This window comes from Liolophura sinensis, chromosome 8 (genome assembly GCF_032854445.1).
Source record: "Liolophura sinensis isolate JHLJ2023 chromosome 8, CUHK_Ljap_v2, whole genome shotgun sequence".
Lineage (NCBI taxonomy): Eukaryota > Metazoa > Mollusca > Polyplacophora > Chitonida > Chitonidae > Liolophura > Liolophura sinensis.
This window is the reverse complement of record NC_088302.1, coordinates 1,106,890-1,132,032: the sequence shown is the minus strand read 5'-3', so window position 1 is coordinate 1,132,032 and position 25,143 is coordinate 1,106,890. Positions and strand designations below refer to the sequence as shown.

The 25,143-nt window shown below is 42.1% G+C and overlaps 1 protein-coding gene across 1 annotated transcript; it reads right to left on the bottom strand.

Annotated features, from left to right (window-relative positions):
* Positions 1-18: 18 nt before the first annotated feature.
* Positions 19-24,245, bottom strand: LOC135472369 (cholecystokinin receptor-like). Its single transcript, XM_064751841.1, has 4 exons — positions 23,954-24,245; positions 7,913-8,281; positions 2,484-2,981; positions 19-123 (listed from the first exon to the last, which is right to left on the bottom strand). The coding sequence occupies exons 1-4, from the start codon at positions 24,243-24,245 to the stop codon at positions 59-61; spliced, it is 1,224 nt and encodes a 407-aa protein (XP_064607911.1). The 3' UTR covers positions 19-58.
* Positions 24,246-25,143: the final 898 nt, after the last annotated feature.

The window sequence follows — 25,143 nt, the reverse complement described above, 5'->3', positions numbered from 1 at the left end:
TCCCGAAATCACGATGTATGAAGAGATGGTGATGAAAGAGAAGCAAGATGACGACCACTCATATGGATGACATGGATGTCCGACCGTCTTCTCTCTTTACAGGATGATTCACAAATGACACAGCTGGAAAAGAGAAAATAGTGACGAGTGCAACAACTGCCAGATTAACATATTTTCTACTGAGCCATTTTGGGTACCGATATAGTACTCGTGACAGGAACAACACAGAAATTTATCACAATTCAGGGAAAATTCGAGGGTCATTACGCCTTGGATAAGTTATCACATTTGCCGAATAGGCGAGGAATACAGTCCCCAACGATAGCGACTTTTTATGTATAACTACGGAGTGAATGACGCACGTTCCGGCCGATAGTAATGCTGGTTGACAATGTACGAGTCAATAACTTTCTTTGCCATCATTTTCAAAAGAGTTCCACTGTTTCACCAGCGTTTTGCGCCGGTATACTGCCTGATATTTTCGTTTCACCAGCATTTTGTGGGGGTACACGGCCTGATATTTTCAAGACGAATATTTCCACTTGCCATTCGGGTTCATGAAAATATTGATCGTCTCGACGACTTATCAGGTATACCATTCAACACGCCAGTATAACTTATAGTGTATAATACAGGTCATGGGGGCATAATACACTTGGCTGCTATATAACATACGTGGCGGGCGTATAGCGCACTTGACGGGAGTACAACACTAGTGCCGGGTATATGACACATGCGACTATACAAAACACGTGACGAGGGTATAACATACGTCGCGGAGGTAGACAACAGATGACGAGTATATAACACATCTGACGAGGGTGTAACACATCTGACGAGGGTGTAACACATCTGACGAGGGTGTAACACATCTGACGAGGGTGTAACACATCTGAGGGGTACAGGTGAAGTGAAAGGTGAAAGTCCGGTTATACATATTGCTCAAGTGACAGGTAGAGAGGCCAGAGAAGGTATGTACAGTATGTAAGAGGTCGGAGAAAGTATGTACAGCATGTACCAGACGCGCAAGAAATCTGTCATTTTATAAGGTATTTGAGAATTGCTGTGTGGTAAAAGCCGTCTGCGAGTCAAAGGAAATTGACCGTAACTTGAGTCGGGGGCCTCCGTGGCCAACGTGATAAACGTTCACACGCTGCATAATCAGCCCAGTGCAAGAAATTGTGCATCTCAAAAAGCGAAATTGACTATAGCTATTAGTGACACACTCGTAAGGCTGCTGTTTTCCGTTCTGTTTTACTTTTCTTTGTTATTTGGGAAGCATGTGACTTACAAAGCCCCAAACATGCACCAAAGCGATGTATAGGTCATAACATGAAAAAAATGGTAGCCTGCTCCAGTCAAACTGAAATATTCTTCTTTTCTGTATTAGACACTGCAGAGTCGGGAAAGTCACTACACCAGAAATACAACTTTCTGAAAAATTCTTGAGCGCGCAGTCAAGCACCATCCCAGAAAACAAATCTATAACAAATCTAACTTTCAGCCTTATACTTCCGCTACGTATAACATATGTTAATGTTAATTATACCTAGAGGACCACACGTGCTCTCAAGAAAGATTCACGTATGATTTTGCTATAGCTAACATACCTCTGACTGACCTCTATCCATTCATGGTTACACTTAATTAATGCAAGGCGGCCTATATCTTTACTAAAAAAACAGAACGTTTCCAAAAAAAAAAGGAAAAAAACAAGAAGCACGAAGATTCGAATCTTCCGCAGTGACTTCCTTAGTCCACAGTGTAAGATGCCTGAGAGACTATGGAAGAAATACGGCTTTTAAAATTGCCAAAATACAACAAAATTAATCACATTATAAAGTTTATGCTTTTCATATGAACACAAACGTTAACCAAAACCAAACGAAACAAAAAGATACACACATGGCAGTTTCAGTAAAGATATTTTTCTGGTTAACGTTGATGTTCAAACCGTAAATTAAAAACACATTGCCTCGTTTGAACTAAAGATTGGGGTTTTTGACAGGGAGTACATCTTCGCTAGGTTATTACTAAGCATCTCGTTTATAACCAGATAACTTTCGTAGTTGATTCAATCGTGTTTTCTACTCCTCGTGTGGAAATTTACAGAACTGTGTTGGAATTTTGAAACTTGCTTTACATCCTATCGCGGGGCCGTTTCTACGCCTTACCGTGCCAGGTCCTCTGTTACGTGGAAAACAGTTACATTTCAAAAAAAAAAAAAAAAAATCGACATAGTGCCGCAATGAAGTCAGTATCACTACACTACACTTAAGTGAAGTGAGACGCTGTTCCACTTTCCCTGAATACCTGTACTTTTATGTACTTTTGTAGTTTTTATCGTTTAGCTCCTGCAAGAATTAATGACACAGAGCGCAAACAATTAACACCGCTGGCCCTTTTTGTACAGATTATACTACCACATGGTTTGGAAGTGGGAACAGTGCAATGGCCAAACAGTTATCTCCCTTATGAATTACCTGTGCATGTCCGTGTTGAGCAATACTCGGCGGTGAATGTCCCGTTACTATTACGCTTTTTTCTAAATGTCCTTTTAAATCCGCACGAGCGGAAGGCTGAGAGGAACCCCTGGCGGAACTTTCTGTTCATGAAGCAATACGTGATAGGGTTACAGCAGGAAGAGACGTAAGAGAGTAGATGGATGAGAGATTTAGCCATCAGACTCATCTTCATCCGGGCATCATCGTGGTCGATGGCTATCCACGTGTTCGTGATGAAGAGAGGCGCCCAGCACGTGAAGTACTCCAGAACCACCACGATCAACATCTTAATTACTTTCTTCTTGTTCGCCAGATTTTTCTCAAAATGTGTAGAGCGTAGGGCCGTTGGACTGACGTTCAGCTCGTCTGCCGTCATTCGCCGGTTGGTGTCGCTCTGTCTCGTGCACAGGACTATGTCGGTGTTACCGGTCTCCATCATTTTCTGGTACTCATCATTGGCTGCCACTCTCCAGGCATCTGAAAGAACACGACAATATGATAGTATACTTAAACGCCTGCTATATTTAAGTTCACCATTACAAAGGAATAAACAGGTGTTAAGCGAGGATAACTGCTATTCTGCTCTTTCACGAACAATTATCACATCTATTTATTTTCCAATTGCAGCCAGTGAACCATTTATGTTCCGACAACAAAGACCGGATAGGGATTTTTTTCTGAACTGTACAGAAAGAACAATATATCTGTACCATCTATCCGATCATGCGAAAGACATAGCAACACAGACTGACGCCATAACCGTTTTGAGGAAAATCACCAAGTATATATCAACATACAACACTGCAGTCCTCGTATCTACATACAACACTGCAGTCCTCGTATCTACATACAACACTGAACTCCTCGTATCTACATACAACACTGAACTCCTCGTATCTACATACAACACTGAACTCCTCGTATCTACATACAACACTGAACTCCTCGTATCTACATACAACACTGCACTCCTCGTATCTACATACAACACTGAACTCCTCGTATCTACATACAACACTGCACTCCTCGTATCTACATACAACACTGCACTCCTCGTATCTACATACAACACTGCACTCCTCGTATCTACATACAACACTGCAGTCCTCGTATCTACATACAACACTGAACTCCTCGTATCTACATACAACACCGCACTCCTCGTATCTACATACAACACCGCACTCCTCGTATCTACATACAACACCGCACTCCTCGTATCTACATACAACACCGCACTCCTCGTATCTACATACAACACCGCACTCCTCGTATCTACATACAACACCGCACTCCTCGTATCTACATACAACACTGCACTCCTCGTATCTACATACAACACTGCACTCCTCGTATCTACATACAACACTGCACTCCTCGTATCTACATACAACACTGCACTCCTCGTATCTACATACAACACTGCACTCCTCGTATCTACATACAACACTGCACTCCTCGTATCTACATACAACACTGCACTCCTCGGCTAAAATGTGAATTTGTTTCTCCTGCATTATCTTTCCGATTTCCACTGAGAAATTAGCGGATTTAAGGTTCGATGAACCTTTGTGTTAATTGAGAGTGGAGAGAGTGTCATGGCTGGTGTATTCAAAGTGTTTAAAGGGTAAGTGTCCAGATTTTGCTACTGGTCCTAATTATAAAGACGATAACCTACTTAAAGAGTATGTTATGTGAGGGCTTCTGTGAAAGGTAATAACTTTAAATCCTCCAAAAACCTAGATTTACTGCACTAACCGATATCCAGACGGCTGCACTGGCACGGTTGAGCGGGTGACGTCCTTCCACCATAATGCTGGCCGCCGTCGTATAAGTGAAATACCCTTGAGTACGGCGTAAAGCACCAATCAAATAAATAAATAAATAAATATAAGTGAAATATTCTTGAGCACGGCGTATTACAACAGTCAGATAAATAAATAAATCTAGCTACACAGAAGCAAGTGTACTGTAGTATCGATTTGAACATACACTGAGAGAAAAGTTTTGGTCAATGGAGCTAATTCGACTCAGAAAACTGAGTCATATGACCAGATTAGAGTCATGGACTCCGAGTACCCAAGTGAGTCACAATGTAACCAGAGGTTTTTCGACTCTGATCTTGTCATATGACCCGAATTAGCTTCACTGATTGTCTCCGATTTTTTGTCTTCTAATTTATGCCACTAACATCTCTGCATGACCAGACTTCAGATTCTGAGTTTCCAGGCATGGAATCTGATCTCTGTCCCGGCATTTCCAACGGCACTGGCACTTCGGACTGTTAAGCTATACCTTAACATGTGTTACACTGTACATTTCGTGTGTTTATCTTATCGTGTATTTGAAATGTTGTGGCACTGCGTTTGAGGTGGAGGGCTGTGCGACTGGTGTATTTGAAATGATGTGGCACTGCGTTTGAGGTGGAGGGCTGTGCGACTGGTGTATTTGAAATGATGTGGCTCACTTTTTGGTGCATAACGGTACCATGAGAAGCAACAGCGTAATTGCTGATGCTTGCAACATTTTTGTCACCAGTGAGTTGCCATACCAACATGAAGGAGTCGGGTACACACTGTTTTACCAGCACTATGGCTCGTTAAGCTGCCAGGTAAGTTAATTAGACTTTTTATTGCCATAATCTTTATTATGGATTCCAGGGTTATGGATTTTGTAGTCATTTTTCTCTAACTGCATATTGGACTAGGTTGAAGTTCTAATTTATGCCACTAACATCTCTGCATGACCAGACTTCAGATTCTGAGTTTCCAGGCATGGAATCTGATCTCTGTCCCGGCATTTCCAACCGCACTGGCACTACGGACTGTTAAGCTATACCTTAACATGTGTTACACTGTACATTTCGTGTGTTTATCTTAAAATTTAAGATTTAGTTACAACTCTTTTCCTCTGTCCGCTTCACAATAAATGCCATTTTATTTCCTGATTTCCTGATATTTCCTTTATAACGATATGCGCTAACAAGTATATGTTATTTTTGGGCATCCCCAACAGATAATGCCTATGCATGTAGAGGTTATCGGTACACTGTGCTGACATGCATCGTCGTATCGCTCGAGTTCTCTGATACAAAAGCTATTTTGGGACATTGTAATCAAGATATGTACCTCCTACCCTGTGGTTTTGCGTAGTATCTGGTAGCGCGATCGCCTGCACGCTTGCAAACCATTACGCGCAGGTGGAGTTCGTTCTAAATATAGCGCATTTCAATAGTTCACAACCGCAGTTTATATGAAGGGGAAAAAAGACAAAAACGAAAAGTCATATACAACGATGAAAGTGTAATTTGTAAAACATCCTTTACGTGTAACTAAGCTTTTAGAAACATTTTTTCTATCAACATACAGTCAATTTTTGAAACATTAAAAATCTTAACTTCATCTGGATTGGGACTGACCAGTGGTGTCAAGTAGAACACTATGAAACAAAGTACAGTCCAGATTTGTATACGCCCCCCCCCCCAAACCCCCACCCCCCCCCCGCGACCTACTTTACAAGTGAACATGTATATGTAACTTCCATTATATGCAAAATTAGTGAGTTGGACGCTAGAGAGTTTTCCAAAGGTTCTGAAGTTTCTGCAAGGGAAAGTTCGTCATCAAAGTTAACGGCTAGCGGAAGCCGTTTGGCAGAAATTCAAGTGCAAGGTGCAGCTTGAGGATGCTCCCTGCAGGAAAATCCCTGCAGTTGCACTTGTGGCAGTGTCATGATTCATATTGTGTGTGAAATTTTGTGCAAAAACAAACGCATCGTTCTGTAATGGAGACGTACTGGATGGGACACATGAGTTCATTTCTTTGTGTGTACTGTGTTGGCAGCACAGTACACTGCGTTTAAGGTAGAGGGCTGTGCGACTGGTGTATTTGAAATGATGTGGCACTGCGTTTGAGGTGGAAGGCTGTGCGACTGGTGTATTTGAAATGATGTGGCACTGCGTTTGAGGTGGAAGGCTGTGCGACTGGTGTATTTGAAATGATGTGGCACTGCGTTTGAGGTGGAGGGCTGTGCGACTGGTGTATTTGAAATGATGTGGCACTGCGTTTGAGGTGGAGGGCTGTGCGACTGGTGTATTTGAAATGATGTGGCACTGCGTTTGAGGTGGAGGGCTGTGCGACTGGTGTATTTGAAATGATGTTGCTCATTTTTTGGTGCATAACGGTACTATGAGAAGCAACAGCGTAATTGCTGATGCTTGCAACATTTTTGTGATGAGTGAGTTGCCATACCAACATGAAGGAGTCGGGTACACGCTCTTTTACCAGCACTATGGCTCGTTAAGCTGCCGGGTAAGTTAATTAGACTTTTTATTGCCATAATCTTTATTATGGATTCCAGGGTTATGGATTGTCACATTGGAAGCTTTTCTCCTGTAGTTGATACCAAGGTGAAATAGCGACAACACTTAATGTGCAGATCGTCTGAACGGTAAATCTGGCCTGAAATGACAGCTGTATGCGCCACGGAATGGAATCTGGTCATACAGAACATCATCAAGCAGACGATACAAGAAGACGACACAAAAAATTAATATACACAGTTTGCCTTTGATCATGGCATGCAGACAGTGTAGAAACTTTTTTCGAGGGTTTAAGGACATTAAATCGCATGTTCATGTAAGTAGATCAGCATTGCATGGAATTACCCGTTCAGAAAGACGGCTTTCCCAGCCTGAGTTCACCCAGCGCGAAAGTAGTTCAGCGCGTGCAAAGGTTCAGATGATAGTGATACGGAAAAAGATCGCACGGTTCTGTATCAGGCGGGTAACACACATTGGTACATGATAAAATGGCCTACAATATAAATATGTAGGCCTGCTTTATGTGGATTTGGGCGTTAGTGAGATAAGCTGTCTATCAGTTTTCAGTTCAGTTAAGCTTCAGGATTCAGTCGACTGCGACCAAAATGTAGCCAAATCTTTCGAGTCCAGCTGTGTTCCTGTCGTATCTTTCAGCTGTAAAATGGCGAGAACGGGTATGATGGTGGGTACAAAATCCTACCACCTTGTGCTGTTAATCCACGCCTTCCTAAGGATAAAATCGTCTGGAAACTTGAAAAAACTAACTGCAACGTTTTTAACAACCTATTTTTACAGCCGTATGCAGAACAGAAAATCACTTCGTGGAGAATTTCGATACGCTTACTATCACTCTTGTAGCTTTTTTAGCTCTGAACTTAATGGCGAAGCTCTGACTATTTTATCTGAATTACACCAATTTCCCTGTCAGGACTTACTGAAACAGGCCTACTGGAAAAGATGAACGAATGGAAAAGTACGATTTTAATTCTTCACATCGGCTGCAACAGCATCGTGGTATCGTTTAAATAAAGTGATGCACGTGCACAATTTTAAAAGCCAACACGCGGCCAAATGACCGTCTGAGTCTTACCTCTTTGAGATTTCCGGTCCATCTTCATGCCAATCCAAAGCTGCCTAGCGATTAGTCCGTACGTGGTCAGCATGATGATCATGGGTGTGACCAGAAGGATCATGTCCAGGATCACCGTGTAGATGATCTCGATGAAGGGTGGGTGCCAGAGCTCGCGGCACGCCTTACCTCCCGTCTTGAGGAACACGATTTTGTTAGACACGGCTATCGGGATGGTGACGGTGAAGGCCAGAAGCCATGTGAGGAGGATAGCGCGGTAAGCGTGTGACAGCGTTTGCCAGCGGCGGGACTTGAGCGGCTGACATATGGCGTAGTACCGCTCCAGGGATAGAGCTACCAGCGTGAAACAGTTCACCGACACGGACACACCTGCAAACAGACACACATTAATACAGACAATTTGTTAATGTACCAGATAAAACGGTTACCATTCTACATGAAATGAGAAATAGGAATATCTGTTGTGTGGAAATGGGATATAGGAATATCTGTTATGGGGAAATGGGATATAGGAATATCTGTATGAAGAAAATGGGATGTAGAAATATTTGTTATGGGAAAATGAGATATGAGAATATCCGTCATGTGAAAATGATATATATGAATATCTGGGGAAAATGGGATATGGGGAAATAGGATATAGGAATATCTGTTGTGAGGAAAAATGGGATACAGGCATATCTGTTGTGGGGACGTGGGATATGGGAATATCTGTTGTGGGGAAAATGGGATATAGGAATATCTGTTGTGGGGAAAATGGGATATGGGAATATGGGAATATCTGTTGTGGGGAAATGGGATATGGGAATAACTGTTGTGGGGAAAGTGGGATATGGGAAAATGTCTGTTGTGGGAAAAATGGGATATGGGAATATCTGTTGTGGGAAAAATGGGACATAGGAACATCAACATTGTGGGGAAATGATACATTCGAATACTAGTATCTGTTATATGGAAAATCTGTTAGAAACGCCTGACTTTGTACAGATGACGAGTCAAATACTTTATATGCGTCAGTATATTTAATATAAATTTATATGGTAAAGTTTCCTTGATTGTGATACTTTATCTACAACGTATTATTTTTATTAAATAAATTACATAGACGCAACTAAATTTTTATCATGCACCAATCAAATAAACGTTCACTTCAGTGACAACCGGCATGTATATATGCAACAGAAGGATCTGGTTTAAAGCAGATTGTGTAGTTATTGCAAGTTACGTGAGCAGGACGCAAGAGATACGGTTCGTCAGTCATATCTGCTGTTACACAGAAGGTTCGGGTTCAACCCCGGCTTTGGACAGATCCTTCACACCCGTGTCAATGCTTCTGGAGCTTAATGTTTGTAAGCAGCGTTTTTGGTGCTAACAGCAGTCCATCAATGTGGCGTACAGACGTTTGGCATTACACTAAGATTTGTAGAGAGTAGTTTGGGACTAAGTAAGTGTGTATAGTACAGTGAGCTTTGTGAGGAGTAGTTTGGGACTCGGTAAGTGTGTATAGTACAGTGAGCTTTGTGAGGAGTAGTTTGGGACAAGGTAAGTGTGTATAGTACAGTGAGCTTTGTGAGGAGTAGTTTGGGACAAGGTAAGTGTGTATAGTACAGTGAGCTTTGTGAGGAGTAGTCTGGGACAAGGTAAGTGTGTATAGTACAGTAAGTTTTGTGGAGAGTAGTTTGAGACAAGGTAAGTGTGTATAGTACAGTGAGCTTTGTGAGGAGTAGTTTGGGACAAGGTAAGTGTGTATAGTACAGTGAGCTTTGTGAGGAGTAGTTTGGGACAAGGTAAGTGTGTATAGTACAGTGAGCTTTGTGAGGAGTAGTTTGGGACAAGGTAAGTGTGTATAGTACAGTAAGTTTTGTGGAGAGTAGTTTGGGACTAAGTAAGTGTGTATAGTACAGTGAGCTTTGTGAGGAGTAGTTTGGGACTAAGTAAGAGTGTATAGTACAGTAAGCCTTATAGGAAGTAGCTTAAGACTCAGTAACTGTGTACAGTACAGTAAGCTTTATGCCGAGTAGCTTGAGACTCAGTAACTGTGTACTGTACAGTAAGCTTTGTGCGGAGTAGCTTGAGACTCAGTAACTGTACTGTACAGTAAGCTTTGTGCGGAGTAGCTTGAGACTCAGTAACTGTGTACTGTACAGTAAGCTTTGTGGAGAGTAGATTGAGACTCAGTAACTGTCACAGTAAGCTTTGTGGGGGGCAGCTTGAGACTCAGTAACTGTGTACATTACAGTAAGTTTTGTGGGGAGTAGCTTGAGACCCAGTAACTGTGTACAGTACACAGTTAACCACCTGGACAACGGAAGCCCATATTATGCTTACTATTAAGCCTAGACTGTGATTCAATACATGTAGACTGTCACAAGTTATGTATTTGGGTAGAGTTGGTCCACCAAGAGAGCAAAACAAGCCTTGATGGTAAGTGCTGAAGGGAGTGTGTTCCCAGAGGGAGACTTTGGCAAAATAATTGTAGGCACAGTGAGTTCATCCAAAATCAGGCTCAAGATTGAGAAGCACTGAATAAAGTTCCCATCTGGAGTTGTGGGCAATCTGAGAAGCTGGTACATTAAGTAATTTACGGCCTGACCTTCGACAGGCAGGAGAATACTAACACGACAAGGGAAATGGCCGTAGAGATATCAGAACTCAGCAGCAGAGGTTCTGGCCAGTTTATTACCTGATCTGACGGATGGGTGATACAAGAACCGGAATGTCCATTGGAAAACGCCCACAGTGAATACTAGAAACGATCTTAATACCAATGAAGCACACATTGAAAGCCATTTGTGAGTGCTCTAATTGACCAGCTTCGAGATTCTGTTTATTCTAGTATTTTATGTCCCCATTAGCCTATTTTCTTGGATTGGTCAGCGTACAAGTAATTTTATGGTTTCTTTCTTGCTGTCAAATTATGACTCCGTTTTGTCGAAATTGAAGGAAAGCATCACCGGTCTCACACATGAGTTTTGTAATAAATTGTTCATAATAATTGCAGATTTTCAGTGTACCCCAGTACTATATTATCCCACCAGTGATCAGGCCGACAAACTTCGGTTTACTCATTTTAAACCTTCACTTTTTTGTCCGACTTTATAATCGAACACTCATAAAAACTACTTCGAGCAGCAAGCCGCTGTCTACTGTGACATGGTGATGGTAGCTTCTGCTGGTAGGTCTATCATATATGATATTTTAAAACTTGTTTCGAATGATTGCAAAATTGCTCGATTACCTCTTTGTTGAGTTTACTATAATCAAATACCTTTTCCGTTTCACAACAGTGTGCTGTTGTAGCTGACTGGCACAAAGACACCTGTAATCAGAGCCTAAAGCTAGATATAAGTAATTAGTCACACTGCCGATACCCAGGTGTTACCAGTGATACGATTCGGAATTGAACTCTATACGCTCTATACAACTCCGTCATTGCAGTGCCGTTAACCTGGATTCGTGGACGGGAACCGAAGCAATTTGGCCTCAAGTGCATAAATTTTAAACTTTCTAGAGCAAAGCATTTTATTTGTAGCTGTGATTGAAGTTTTGATTTAGGTCTTAAGACGTTTGATAAATACGGGCCATGGACTCATGGCATCCCAGCATTTTTCAGAACTGTTCTAACTGATAAAGTTCATGTCAACATCTTCATTAAAGTAAATTGCTCGACTAGAACTACCATAAAGACTACCGTCAATAACTGCACTGTTTTCTGCGGACGACCACACAGAGGACTTATACAAACTACACACACTTTTACATATCCTAACGAACCCTTCCAAAGGTGTACATGTTGAAGGCAGATACCTGGCGTTGTTAATTACTAATACATAAGCTCCAGGTGATATCAGACATACTCACCACATCTGATCGTTACATAGCATCCACGATGATGCGTCACAGGAATTTGCTTTATATGCCATAAGCGTTCATAATCAAGAGATTCCTCTTGCTTGAAATGAGTAAAGATGTAATTATACTTTTGGTAATCATGGTAATTAGAACGACCAATCACTAGCACATCATAAGCTTGAGTCTGGTGGAGTAATCAAGAGAAATGTATGCGGCAACCAGCCGAAAATACGCTTTTCTGTTCAAGGTAGAGTTTGGATTGCAAGCCAAATGGCGGCTGTCGCTTGAAGATTGGTGGTTCCCTGAGCGGGGCTGTCCACAAGAGAAGAGTTAGCAGTAGCAATTTCACGTCATAACGTGTAATGTCGTCAAGTGTGACTCCGCACCCTAACATGCTTTCATGCACAATCTGCTGTAAGACTCCAACAAGGAATTTTCAGAAAAGGATAAGTGCGCGGCGGCTGCAAATTTTGTCATGAATTGTGCTGAAAAAAGTGACAATAAAATTCACAAATCTGCTCAGATAATACTGAACAACGAAACAGAAAAACGCTTCTGTGAACAGCGGGATAAACTAGCGGGATAAAACCACTGTTAAGCTAGAAATTTCCATTTGAAAGGAAATGGGAGTTTAAAAGTCATTTTTTTTTCAACACTGGCACATGTAAAAAGTTTGCGAAATCCTTCTACCTTTATTGAACAATATGATTAGGCCTTTGCAATGATACTCGGTTGATGGAAGTTTTGTTTTTGATCATCAGACTTTACCATGTCAGTGATTGGGCATCGACGATGCAAAAGAAAGTGCATCGGGTGCCCATCTCAGACATCCCTGTTCATGCATTTTTTAGTGAAATTATTTTTCCTAAATATCAAACAGGTTCTCACGGTCTCTGTCCAAAATTTAGCTTTATTAGATTGACGCAATAACTGTACACGTTTGATTTCGCCAAGATCGATAGTTGGTTATTAAGCGGAAGGCGGATTTAGCCCCGGGATACTCCAATGATTACCCTCTGGAATCAGCTGGCCTGGGCTTGAGCGGATTATAACAACAAATATACACAGAGACCAAGGCCTTCTGCTAAGTTAGCTCTCTCTGTCATCTAAGTTGGCGTTAGGAAAACCGAGCATAGATATAACTGCTGAAAGCCATGGAAGACTGATGTAGAGAGAGAAAAAATGTCCGAGAGTATTGGAAACATCATTCTCAGTGAAAGAGAATTTCATGTTAAACCTTGAAACTGACGGATATCTCTCTATTATATTTATCTTGTTTTATTCACAATGACTACATATACCGTAAAGTCAAAAAAGATTGCATTTCCATCGTGAATAATGAATCGGGATTATTTCCACATACAATTCATAATGTCTCACGTTGTAGTTGTGGAGCAGACATAATGTCTAACGTCGTATTTGTGGAGCAGACATAATGTCTCACGTTGTAGTTGTGGAGCAGACATAATGTCTCACGTTGTAGTTGCGGAGCAGATAGCAGGATAGCACACTGACCTGCTGCAGGAGGATACACAGTACGACTCAGGAGGAGCCAGACAACACCAAAGCCATGTCATAATGTCTCACCTTGTAGTCGTGGAGCAGATAGCAGACTGACCTGCGGCAGGAGGATACACAGTAAGACTCAAGAGAAGCCAGACAACACCAAAGCCATGTCATAATGCCTCACGTTGTAGTCGTGGAGCAGACATAATGTCTCACGTTGTAGTTGTGGAGCAGACATAATGTCTCACGTTGTAGATGCGGAGCAGATATCAGACTGACCTGCTGCAGGAGGTTACACAGTACGACTCAGGAGGAGCCAGACAACACCAAAGCCATGTCATAATGTCTCACCTTGTAGTCGTGGAGCAGATAGCAGACTGACCTGCGGCAGGAGGATACACAGTAAGACTCAAGAGAACCAGACATCACCAAAGCCATGTCATAATGTCTCACGTTGTAGTTGTGGAGCAGACATAATGTCTCACCTTGTAGTCGTGGAACAGAAACAATGTCTCACGTTGTAGTTGTGGAGCAGATATCAGACTGACCTGCTGCAGGAGGATACACAGTAAGACTCAAGAGAACCAGACATCACCAAAGCCATGTCATAATGTCTCACGTTGTAGTTGTGGAGCAGACATAATGTCTCACGTTGTAGTTGTGGAGCAGACATAATGTCTCACGTTGTAGTTGTGGAGCAGACATAATGTCTCACGTTGTAGTTGTGGAGCAGACATAATGTCTCACGTTGTAGTTGCGGAGCAGATAGCAGACTGACCTGCGGCAGGATTACACACAGTAAGACTCAAGAGGAACCAGACAACACCAAAGCCATGTCATAATGTCTCATCTTGTAGTCGTGGAACAGACACAATGTCTCACGTTGTAGTTGTGGAGCAGATATCAGACTCACCTGCTGCAGGAGGATACACAGTAAGACTCAAGAGAAACCAGACAACACTAAAGCCATGTCACATAGTCGTTTCCAAATACACACGGAACAGACGATAAGCAATGAAAGCACATGATTTTTCGGTGAAATTATTTTTCTAAAACGTCAAACATGTTATCACGGTCTCTGTCCAAATTTTAGATTTAGTGAAACAAACCTAACAATCTTGCTGGTTGTCTTATAGAAACACGTGACCTGTACACAGTGGTAACAAACCTGCTGGTTATATCATGGAAACACGTGACCTGTACACAGTGATCACAAACCTACTGGTTGGATCATGGAAACACGTGGCCTGTACACATTGATCACAAACCTACTGGTTGGATCATGGAAACACGTGGCCTGTACACAGTGATAACAAACCTGCTGGTTGGATCATGGAAACACGTGACCTGTACACAGTGATCACAAACCTACTGGTTGGATCATGGAAATACGTGGCCTGTACACAGTGATAACAAACCTGCTGGTTGGATCATGGAAACACGTGACCTGTACACAGTGATCACAAACCTACTGGTTGGATCATGGTAACAAGAGACCTGAACACGGAGATAACAGACCTACTGGTTGTATTATGGAAACAGTGGACAACCAAATCTTTATATTGTTGTCATTCTTCAGGTTATGCTACATTCGGATTTAATGACAGAGTGAAGTACAACTCGCCTAACTGGTTGAACTGAGCTAGCACGAATCCAATAAACAAATAAATAAACAATGATGATAACATGATTTTGTATTTTCCTTTAGAGAACAGGCATTATACATACGTTTATTCTGTACATAGGTAACTGGAGCCCGGTCGCCATGCCCACAGCGCACTGTCATTATCAAATAGCAATTACAAACTCAGTCTAAGCACAACGAACATGCAGTGCGCCACACATCATCAGACGACTTAGATGTACATCAAAAGAACCAGTTATTCTACAGCATGATGTGGACAGATGGACTGACTGTAGTGTTTTGTGTGTCAAGTGCGGGGAGAACTACAAGCCGATCTCTCTCTCTATGTGTAGATTGTATGGATTAATAACGGAAGCCAGACAACTTATCTTCTTTGGAGACATTATCACACACACACACACACACACACACGGAGTATGTTTCCTAGATATCAGAAAATCTGGATCAGATTGATTCTTTAGTTGATTTAATCCCACTGAAATGTTCGTTTTGTTCCTTTTAACCATTTAAAGCTATAATTTGATGCACACTATGTGGGAATTTGGATATAAAATTTCGAAGATAAAACCTTAATGCCTGGATAGTGATTTTCCTTGTATGCTTGGTTTGCATACATGCTAAGGCTTTCGTTTGGCAAACATGTCTTTCGCTTACATAAAATGGATCTCTAAAATTAGCCATGAAGGATGCATTGGAATGTTGTTAGCCCTAGGCCCTGCAAAAATACCAAGTACAACTCTCACAGCACCTCAACAAAAAAAGTGGCAATGGCAATGGCGTTTGCAATACAGAGAGTTAATCTCAGCTGCTGTACGTCGAATTTTATTCTCAGCAATGCCAGCGAATCGGATGGATTTTTTTTATCTGTATATTGACAGGTTAAATTAAGACGACCAGGATTCGGGCAGAAGTGTTGACAAAATAGATTATACTTTTTGACACAATTCTGTATCTGGAAATTTCTTTCCAGTTTTCCCGTTAATCTGTGTCATCTGAACTATGACTAGTCAGCCATGAGACGTGTTACTGCATGAAGTGAATTAAAGCTAGCAGATGTGGATTGGTGTTTATAATATAACCGCCGAAAATGGGGAACATAACATCCAGAGTAGTAACACAAAAACACAAACTGTACAAACTCTCTGAACACAAACATCACCAACAGATGCTTGTATTCATAAGCCCATAGACTGAAAATAATTCAAACTATGAAATGAGCATGGATATGAACTGAGGACGGAAATGGAAACCCGTGACGGGTTTAGCCCTCATACTTAAATGACCCAGGCGGTGATGAATGATTATGGCCTATGGATACATGAAACGATTACTTTTTATTCTTTAAGATACTCTTTAGAATGTAACCTAACCTACATACAACTATAAAAGGATTCTCAGCTTTATTCCTTAGGAGCAAAACGACACTAAACTACAGCTGCCCTAAGACCCAGCGGTCAGTCCGCTTTAAGTAACCTGCTGTGGTGAAGTCAACGGTCAAAACAAATAGTTGGCAGTGGGGCAGACAGTGGGTGTGTGTGGGGGGGTGGGGGGTGGTGGTCGTGTGTGTGTGTTGGGGGACGGGGGTCGTGTGTGTTGGAGGGGCGTCGCGTGTGTGTGTGTGTGGGGGGGGTCATGTGTGTGTGTTGGGGGAGGGGGTCGTATGTGTGTATTGGGGGGGGGTCGTGTGTGTGTGTTGGGGAGGGGGGTCGTGTGTGTGTGTTGGGGAGGGGGGTCGTGTGTGTGTGTTGGAGGGGGGTTGTGGTTAAGCTGGTCCTGCATTTCCGAACATTGACGGAAAATATGCAGTTTATTCCAAAAAATATCACCTGATTTTGTTCATTTCCACTAATACCATAATCTCCGTCTTGGAAATCCTTTTTATGTATACTTCCATCAACGCCATTTGTGCAGCCTTACAACGATGTCCTTGCGACTGTTGGTAACGAATGGCGACTGTTGGTAACAATTGGCTCGCTACCATGCAATAGATATCTTCCATATAAACTCACCTAGGCCTATAATGGGCGAAATAAAAACCGGTTGAACAGTATGGTTAACAAACTGAAAAGTAATGTATGTTTCAATTCTCTAAAATATTAAATCAATAAAGGGTATTTTCAGCCACTGTTTCGAATTTCACTTCATGACGCGATACAGTTCATGACCTATAGGCTTTGTTTGAAACTTTGATGCCCAAACAGCTAGTGTAGAATGTGGAAACTCGCTGGTGGGTAATAAGAGAAGACGTGTCGTATTTGTTCGAGACAAACATCAATACCGAATTGTAGTGTGTGCACATATTAGTAGGACCCCACCTCTGGAAATACCCTAGTATTATGAGCTAAGTGGCTCTCAGAACAAATAGCTGACGGGAAGATCTCCGGGCAAAATCACAGAACCATAATCTGCCTAACGGTCAATCCGTTAAATCGACTTCCGTACAAAGGCGAAGTTTATCTTGTAAACCGATTATCAGCGTGTAAGACACAAAAGCCGATGCTATGCTCATTGCTTTCCTCTGCTCGGCCAACCATCACCGCACAGAAAATTAGCATCAGTCTTTAAAATGTAACCCGCTCACTGATGCCAGGCTCATTGCTCTACCAACCGTCACCGCACAGGAAATCAGCATCAGTTATCAACATATCACCCACTATAAACCGACACCAGGCCCATTGCTCTGCTCCGCTCTACCAACCGTCACCGCACAGGAAATCAGTATCAGTTATCAACATATCACCCACCATAAACCGACGCCAGGCCCATTGCTCTGTTCCTCTCTACCAACCGTCACCGCACAGGAAATCAGTATCAGTTATCAACATATCACCCACTATAAACCGACGCCAAGCCCATTGCTCTGCACTGCTCTACCAACCGTCACCGCACAGGAAATCAGTATCAGTTATCAACATATCACCCACCAGTCAACCTTCACCACGCTAACAAACATCATCAGTCATCAACACACTCATGTCAGACTCATCGCTCCGTTCTGCTCCGCTCAGTCAACCTTCACCGCGCTAACAAACATCATCACTCATATTACACTCATATCAGGCTCATCGCTGTGATCTGCTCCGCTCAGTCAACCTTCACCACGTTAACAAACATCATCAGTCATCAACACACTCATGTCAGACTCATCGCTCCGTTCTGCTCCGCTCAGTCAACCTTCACCGCGCTAACAAACATCATCAGTCATTAACACACTCATGTCAGACTCATCGCTCCGTTCTGCTCCGCTCAGTCAACCTTCACCACGTTAACAAACATCATCAGTCATCAACACACTCATGTCAGACTCATCGCTCCGTTCTGCTCTACTCAGTCAACCTTCACCACGTTAACAAACATCATCAGTCATCAACACATTCATGTCAGACTCATCGCTCCGTTCTGCTCCCCTCAGTCAACCTTCACCGCGCTAACAAACATCATCACTCATCAACACACTCATGTCAGACTCATCGCTCCGTTCTGCTCCGCTCAGTCAACCTTCACCGCGCTAACAAACATCATCGGCCATCAACACACTCATGTCAGACTCATCGCTCCGTTCTGCTCCCCTCAGTCAAACTTCACCGCGCTAACAAACATCATCAGTCAACAACACACTCATGTCAGGTCCATTGCTCTGCACTGCTCTACTCAGTCAACCTTCACCGCGCTAACAAACATCATCAGTCATCAACACACCATTTCAGGTTCATCGCTCTGCTGAGCTCTGCTAAGTCAAACTTCATAGCGCTAGCAAACATTATCAGTGAACACACCCATGTCAGGTTCATCGCTCTGCTCTGCTCCACTCACTCAACCTTCACCGCGCTAACAAACATCATCACTGATCAATCCACTCATGTCAAGCCCATCGCTCTGATCTGCTCCACTCACTCAACCTTCATCGCTCTAACAAACATCATTAGTCCACACCCATCACTCATCAATCCACTCATGTCAAGCCCATCGCTCTGATCTGCTCCACTCACTCAACCTTCATCGCTCTAACAAACATCATTAGTCCACACCCATCACTCATCAATCCACTCATGTCAAGCCCATCGCTCTGATCTGCTCCACTCACTCAACCTTCATCGCTCTAACAAACATCATTAGTCCACACCCATCACTCATCAATCCACTCATGTCAAGCCCATCGCTCTGATCTGCTCCACTCACTCAACCTTCATCGCTCTAACAAACATCATTAGTCCACACCCATCACTCATCAATCCACTCATGTCAAGCCCATCGCTCTGATCTGCTCCACTCACTCAACCTTCATCGCTCTAACAAACATCATTAGTCCACACCCATCACTCATAAATCCACTCATGTAAAGCTCATCGCTCTGATCTGATCCACTCACTCAACCTTCATCGCTCTAACAAACATCATTAGTCCACACCCATCACTCATCAATCCACTCATGTAAAGCTCATCGCTCTGCTCTGATCCGCTCAGCCAGCTTCCACCGCGCTAAGAAAAGTCATCAGTCATCAACACACCCATGTCAGGTTCATCGCTCTGCTCTGATCCGCTCAGTCAACCTTCATCGCGCTAACAAACATCATCACTCATATTACACTCATATCAGGCTCATCGCTCTGCTCAGCTCCGCCCATATTCCTAGGAAAGGATTCCTGTAAAACCTTCCTGAGAATAGGTGGGTGGTACCAATATTTCATATCGCTGACTGATAACCGTACACTGATACGGAACACACCTACTTCCCAAGTAATCTAAAACAACGCCCTCAGGGACTAGACCATTAAGAATGACATCGCGTTTGCTTCAAGAAAACCTTTATGTGAAGAAATGTTTTGTGTCTACCGTCTGTATACTCGTTTTCCCTTTGGCTTGGAGAAATGTTCTGTGTCTACCGTCTGTCTGCTCCTTTTCCCTCGCGCTTGGAGACATGTACACTTTCCCTGGATGTCCCCAGGGCATTATTGTTTGAAAGATCCGAGCACTGCCTCTAGGGTCGGGACTAATATATGGTTGTACATGTGTAGGTATTTGGTCTACCTCAGTGTGTGAAGTATGCATGCAAGCAATGTGCCTCCTTGTTGCAGGACGGATTTCCACCGCTCTTTTATCTAGTGCTGCTTCACTGAGACGCATTACCGAAGGCAAGTATTCCGCCCCGTCCGAGCAATTATACTGATACGGGTCAACCAGTCGTTGTACTATCCTCATCATGCTGAACCCACGTGTGGAAATAACGCACAGCGATGTACTGGGTTAAGTGCAGGGCATCAGAAAGACAATGTAATTGTAACACGCTCAACTCGGTAATATTACGTGTAATATCAGGCTTACCAAGGTAATATCACGTGTAATACCAGGTTCACCTGGGTAATATCAAGTGTAATACCACGCTCACCAGGGTAATATAACGCTCATCTTTGTAGTATCACGTGTAATACCGTGCTCATCTGGGTAATACCACGTGTAATACCACGCTGACCAGGGTAATATCACATGTATAGCAGGTTCACATGGATAATATCACGTCTATACTATACTCACCTGGTAATATCACATCTATACCACGCTCACCAGGGTTATATCACATGTAATACCACGCTCACCAGGGTAATATCACATGTATACCAGGTTCACATTGGTAATATCACGTCTATATTATACTCACCTGGTAATATCACGTCTATACCACGCTCACCAGGGTAATATCACGTGTAATACCACGCTCACCAGGGTAATATCACATGTATACCAGGTTCACTTGGGTAATATCACGTCTATACCACGCTCACCAGGGTAATATCACGTTTATACCAGGTTCACAAGGGTAATATCCCGTCTATACCATGCCCACATGCGTAATACAACGTGTAATATCTGGCTCACCTGGGTAATACCACGTGTAATATCCTCCGTTCTGGATCGATAACCACCGTTTGTGATCGCCATATCGATTATACTGACCACAACCACTATTGTGTGATTCTTTGAGTTGCCGCGACATCGATTAACTTAGCTCTTAAGCACATGTGTTATTTATTCGTTTATCATAAAAGGTTACAAAATCTCCGAATGATTTGCAATAAAAGATCAAGTGGAAAGACGAAACCCGAGTATACACATAATTGTTATACATAGCAGGGCTGTGGTGCGTCAGACTCAGTACAGTTATTGGAGATCTCATGGTTTTCATACAGTTACAGGAAACGGGTTAATCAGTCTCAAAAATGGAAATTCTGAAGTCAGAAGAGTAGAGAGTAGGGTGGGAAACTACAACAACTTGTCAGTGGTTCTAGGAAATCTTTATGGTGTGTTTGCGCAATGTTTTAAGTCCAATGCTGATGAAACGGTATACATTTACATGACTCCGGAGTAAGAAGGATTTGCCTCTGTGCATGGATGGGGAGTAAGAAGGTTTGGCCTTTTTGACGTAATATGCATGACTGGGGAGTAAGAATGCTTGGACTCTTTAATATATGGTTTATATTTGCAGTATAGATAAACCAGGGGAAGAGAGAGAGAAAGACTAAACAAGATAGCATGGCTATTCGTGGAAAACTCGAAATGTAACAATCACATGGCAAATAAGAGCTTACTGACCTCCAATGGATGTATGCGACCAGCGTCCAACTGGCAGCTTTTGTTCAATGACAAACACCTGCCCGTGTAATATCCTGAAGTATTGTCCAGCATTAGGAAACCTTACAGCCATGACCAACTTCAAAGGCACCGATGATTACATTAGGGCCCGGTGAATCACAGGTAGCGTACGCTTTAGCTACATTGATTAAAATGTTTGATATACTTAATTCCCTAGCGCCCTATGTCCACGACTTATTTGTAAAGGCTATCTTGTTATCGTCAACTTCAAAGCACAAGATTGTTGCGACTTCCAGACTTTGTAAAGAAATGCAGGCAATGTCACTGGATTTCAAATATCAGCTTAGACCAGTGCAAAATACAGTATCACAGATGCAGAAAAAAAAGTTACAAAGACTACATAATTAGGCTGATAAGAGCAAATAAGAATATCTTTGAAGAGAGAATTGTATTGAATTACGTTGTAGGAGCTCACCGCTTCATATACTTCCGTTGTAAGTTACCTAAACGGGCACCGTTCATGATGTTTGATCACTGCCATGATACAGGTAAACAGCTCACCTGCAATGCAACCTTCACCGTTTACATGGATACAAAGAGGAGAGAATTCCACCGTCTATTCAACCGAACCACAATGCCCACAAGAAGAAGCAGCAGAAGAGCAGGTGGAGAACAGCAGATGGTGGTAATTCCCACCATATAGGAGAGGAGTAACAACTTAAGTATTATCCGAACAACTGGTTTATTGCGTAAACATAGAGCTGTTCTTGGAAATATCGGTCATACAACAAGCCTCGCCAGATGGTATGACTAAGACGGATATCAGACCATTTAACACTGATTAGAAATGTCACAGATATCAGACCATTTAACACTGATTAGAAATGTCACAGATATCAGACCATTTAACACTGATTAGAAATGTCACAGATATCAGGCCATTTAACACTGATTAGAAATGTCACGGATATCAAACCATTTAACACTGATTAGAAATGTCACAGATATCAGACCATTTAACACTGATTAGAAATGTCACAGATATCAGACCATTTAACACTAATGAGAAATGTCACAGATATCAGGCCATTTAACACTGATTAGAAATGTCACAGATATCAGACCATTTAACACTGATTAGAAATGTCACAGATATCAGGCCATTTAACACTGATTAGAAATGTCACGGATATCAGTCCATTTAACACTGATTAGAAATGTCACAGATATCAGGCCATTTAAAACTGATTAGAAATGTCACAGATATCAGACCATTTAACACTGATTAGAAATATCACAGATATCAGACCATTTAACACTGATTAGAAATGTCACAGATATCAGGCCATTTAACACTGATTAGAAATGTCACAGATATCAGGCCATTTAGCACTGATTAGAAATGTCACAGATATCAGACCATTTAACACTGATGAGAAATGTCACGGATATCAGTCCATTTAACACTGATTAGAAATGTCACGGATATTAGACCATTTAACACTGATTAGAAATGTCACGGATATCAGACCATTTAACACTGATTAGAAATGTCACGGATATAAGGCCATTTAACACTGATGAGAAATGTCACGGATATCAGGCCATTTAACACTGATTAGAAATGTCACGGATATCAAACCATTTAACACTGATTAGAAATGTCACAGATATCAGACCATTTAACACTGATTAGAAATGTCACAGATATCAGACCATTTAAGACTGATTACAATGGTCACGGATATCAGACAATTTAATACAGATTAGAGATGTCACGGATATCAGACCATTTAATACAGATTAGAAGTGCCACAACTGCAGAAAGTCTATGATTGTTAAACATTACTCCAAACTCCTGCTAGAGGAGCTGGTAAAGGGTTAACAAACCCAAATTCTGTGTCACTTTAAAATATCACAAAAAAAACTTATTCCACTCAAAAGGGTCACATCCAGTTCACAGATATCTTAAATAATGTTACTAGGAATTATGATAACTCATAATAATTATGATATTACATTTGTGATCTGCTAACGATGTGTTTCTTCATACTCGATATCAAGACCACGACTGTATTACATATTCAGTACAATACGCCCCACACGATTTATCGCAGCTGAATCATTTATTAGAGACGTATTTGAAACGTCTCATTCTTTCGCAATGGACGGTAAACTCATGCTTCATAACCTCGTTAATGGATTAGCCTAATTCTTCTTATTGATGCCTAGCACGCTGCGATTATCCAATCCTTGACAAATGAAGTGAGTTCGAATCTACATAAAGCTGCAAATTTAAAACAGGGGGTTTGTCAGGTAGTTGACCAAGGTCGGTGGTTTACTCCGGGTTCTCTGGTGTCCCCACCCATAAACTTTGATATAACTAGAAAATTCTTAACCATGGCCTTAATATCGATCAATCAATCAATCATATAAATGAAGAAACTTACCTTGAAGGTACCTGAGGAGAACGCACATAATGTCTCCGAATATAAAGTTACGGAGGAGGACGGGAATAAGTGTGAATGGCATACAGAAGAGTGCGAGGAGGAGGTCTGAAACAGCTAAGTTCATCAGGAACACGTTTGTCACTGTCCGCATTCGCTTGTTCTGAAATAACGTGGCCAGCACCAGACTGTTTCCCAGTAAGGCCAGCACGAAGATGACCGAGTACAAGGGTATGCGCACTTCACCGCTAAGATCCGCCACCCAGGCCACACTCCGGTTCGTTGTGTTAGGCATGGCACAGTGTTAAGCACGTCACCCACAGGAACGTGGAGACACCCAAATCAGGAATAACCAAGATGGGGCGACAAAAATCCAGCTCAGACGAACTCCGGAAATCCGGAAACCTGGGGCTGGAGCAAATCAGCTATATACAGATCTCCTAAAGTCAAGTTTTCAAATTAGCACAGTTTGGAAATCTTATATGCCCTTGAGGACATGCCGGCCGTAGATGTGGGGTGCCAATGGGATCGTCGCCTTCACAAGAACTGCGAGAGCTGTCAGCCATTGAACTCTGTTCTACGCTATTTGTCCTCCTTAATTCGGTCTGTCACGGGAAGAAGGTAATATCGCCATCGACGTCACAAATATCGATTAGGAGCGAAACTTTTAACCTCTAAATGAGCGAGGCAGTAAAGATGGCGCGTGGGTCCGAATCTAACCGCTAACGCCGTCAGAAGACATAAAACTTAATGTTTGTAAGATTATATCACGCTAACGCCGGATCTCAGTTCTACGTCAGGGCAGCTTTAACAATTGCCAGCAAAACAATGACTTAACGAGGAAGAAAAACACACTATGCGATGTGGTGCGTTGCAGGAAAAGAGTTATATTGTGACAAGTAGTTTCTCACGCATTGATTAGTTTGATTGATGTTTTATGTCGCACTGAAGAATATTGCACTTATAATAGCGCAGTCTGGTTTATGGATGGAGGAAACAAGAAGGAGCTTAGATGAAAACTACCACCATTGTTAATTTAATTTAATTTAATTCTTTATTTGTTTACTGAGGATATCCCACAACCCATGGGTCACTAGGGGGTCTCCTCAAACTTATATACATCATACATTTATATAATCAAAACTTGATAGTGAATAGTGAATCCAATACTGCACACACTCATATACTTCATT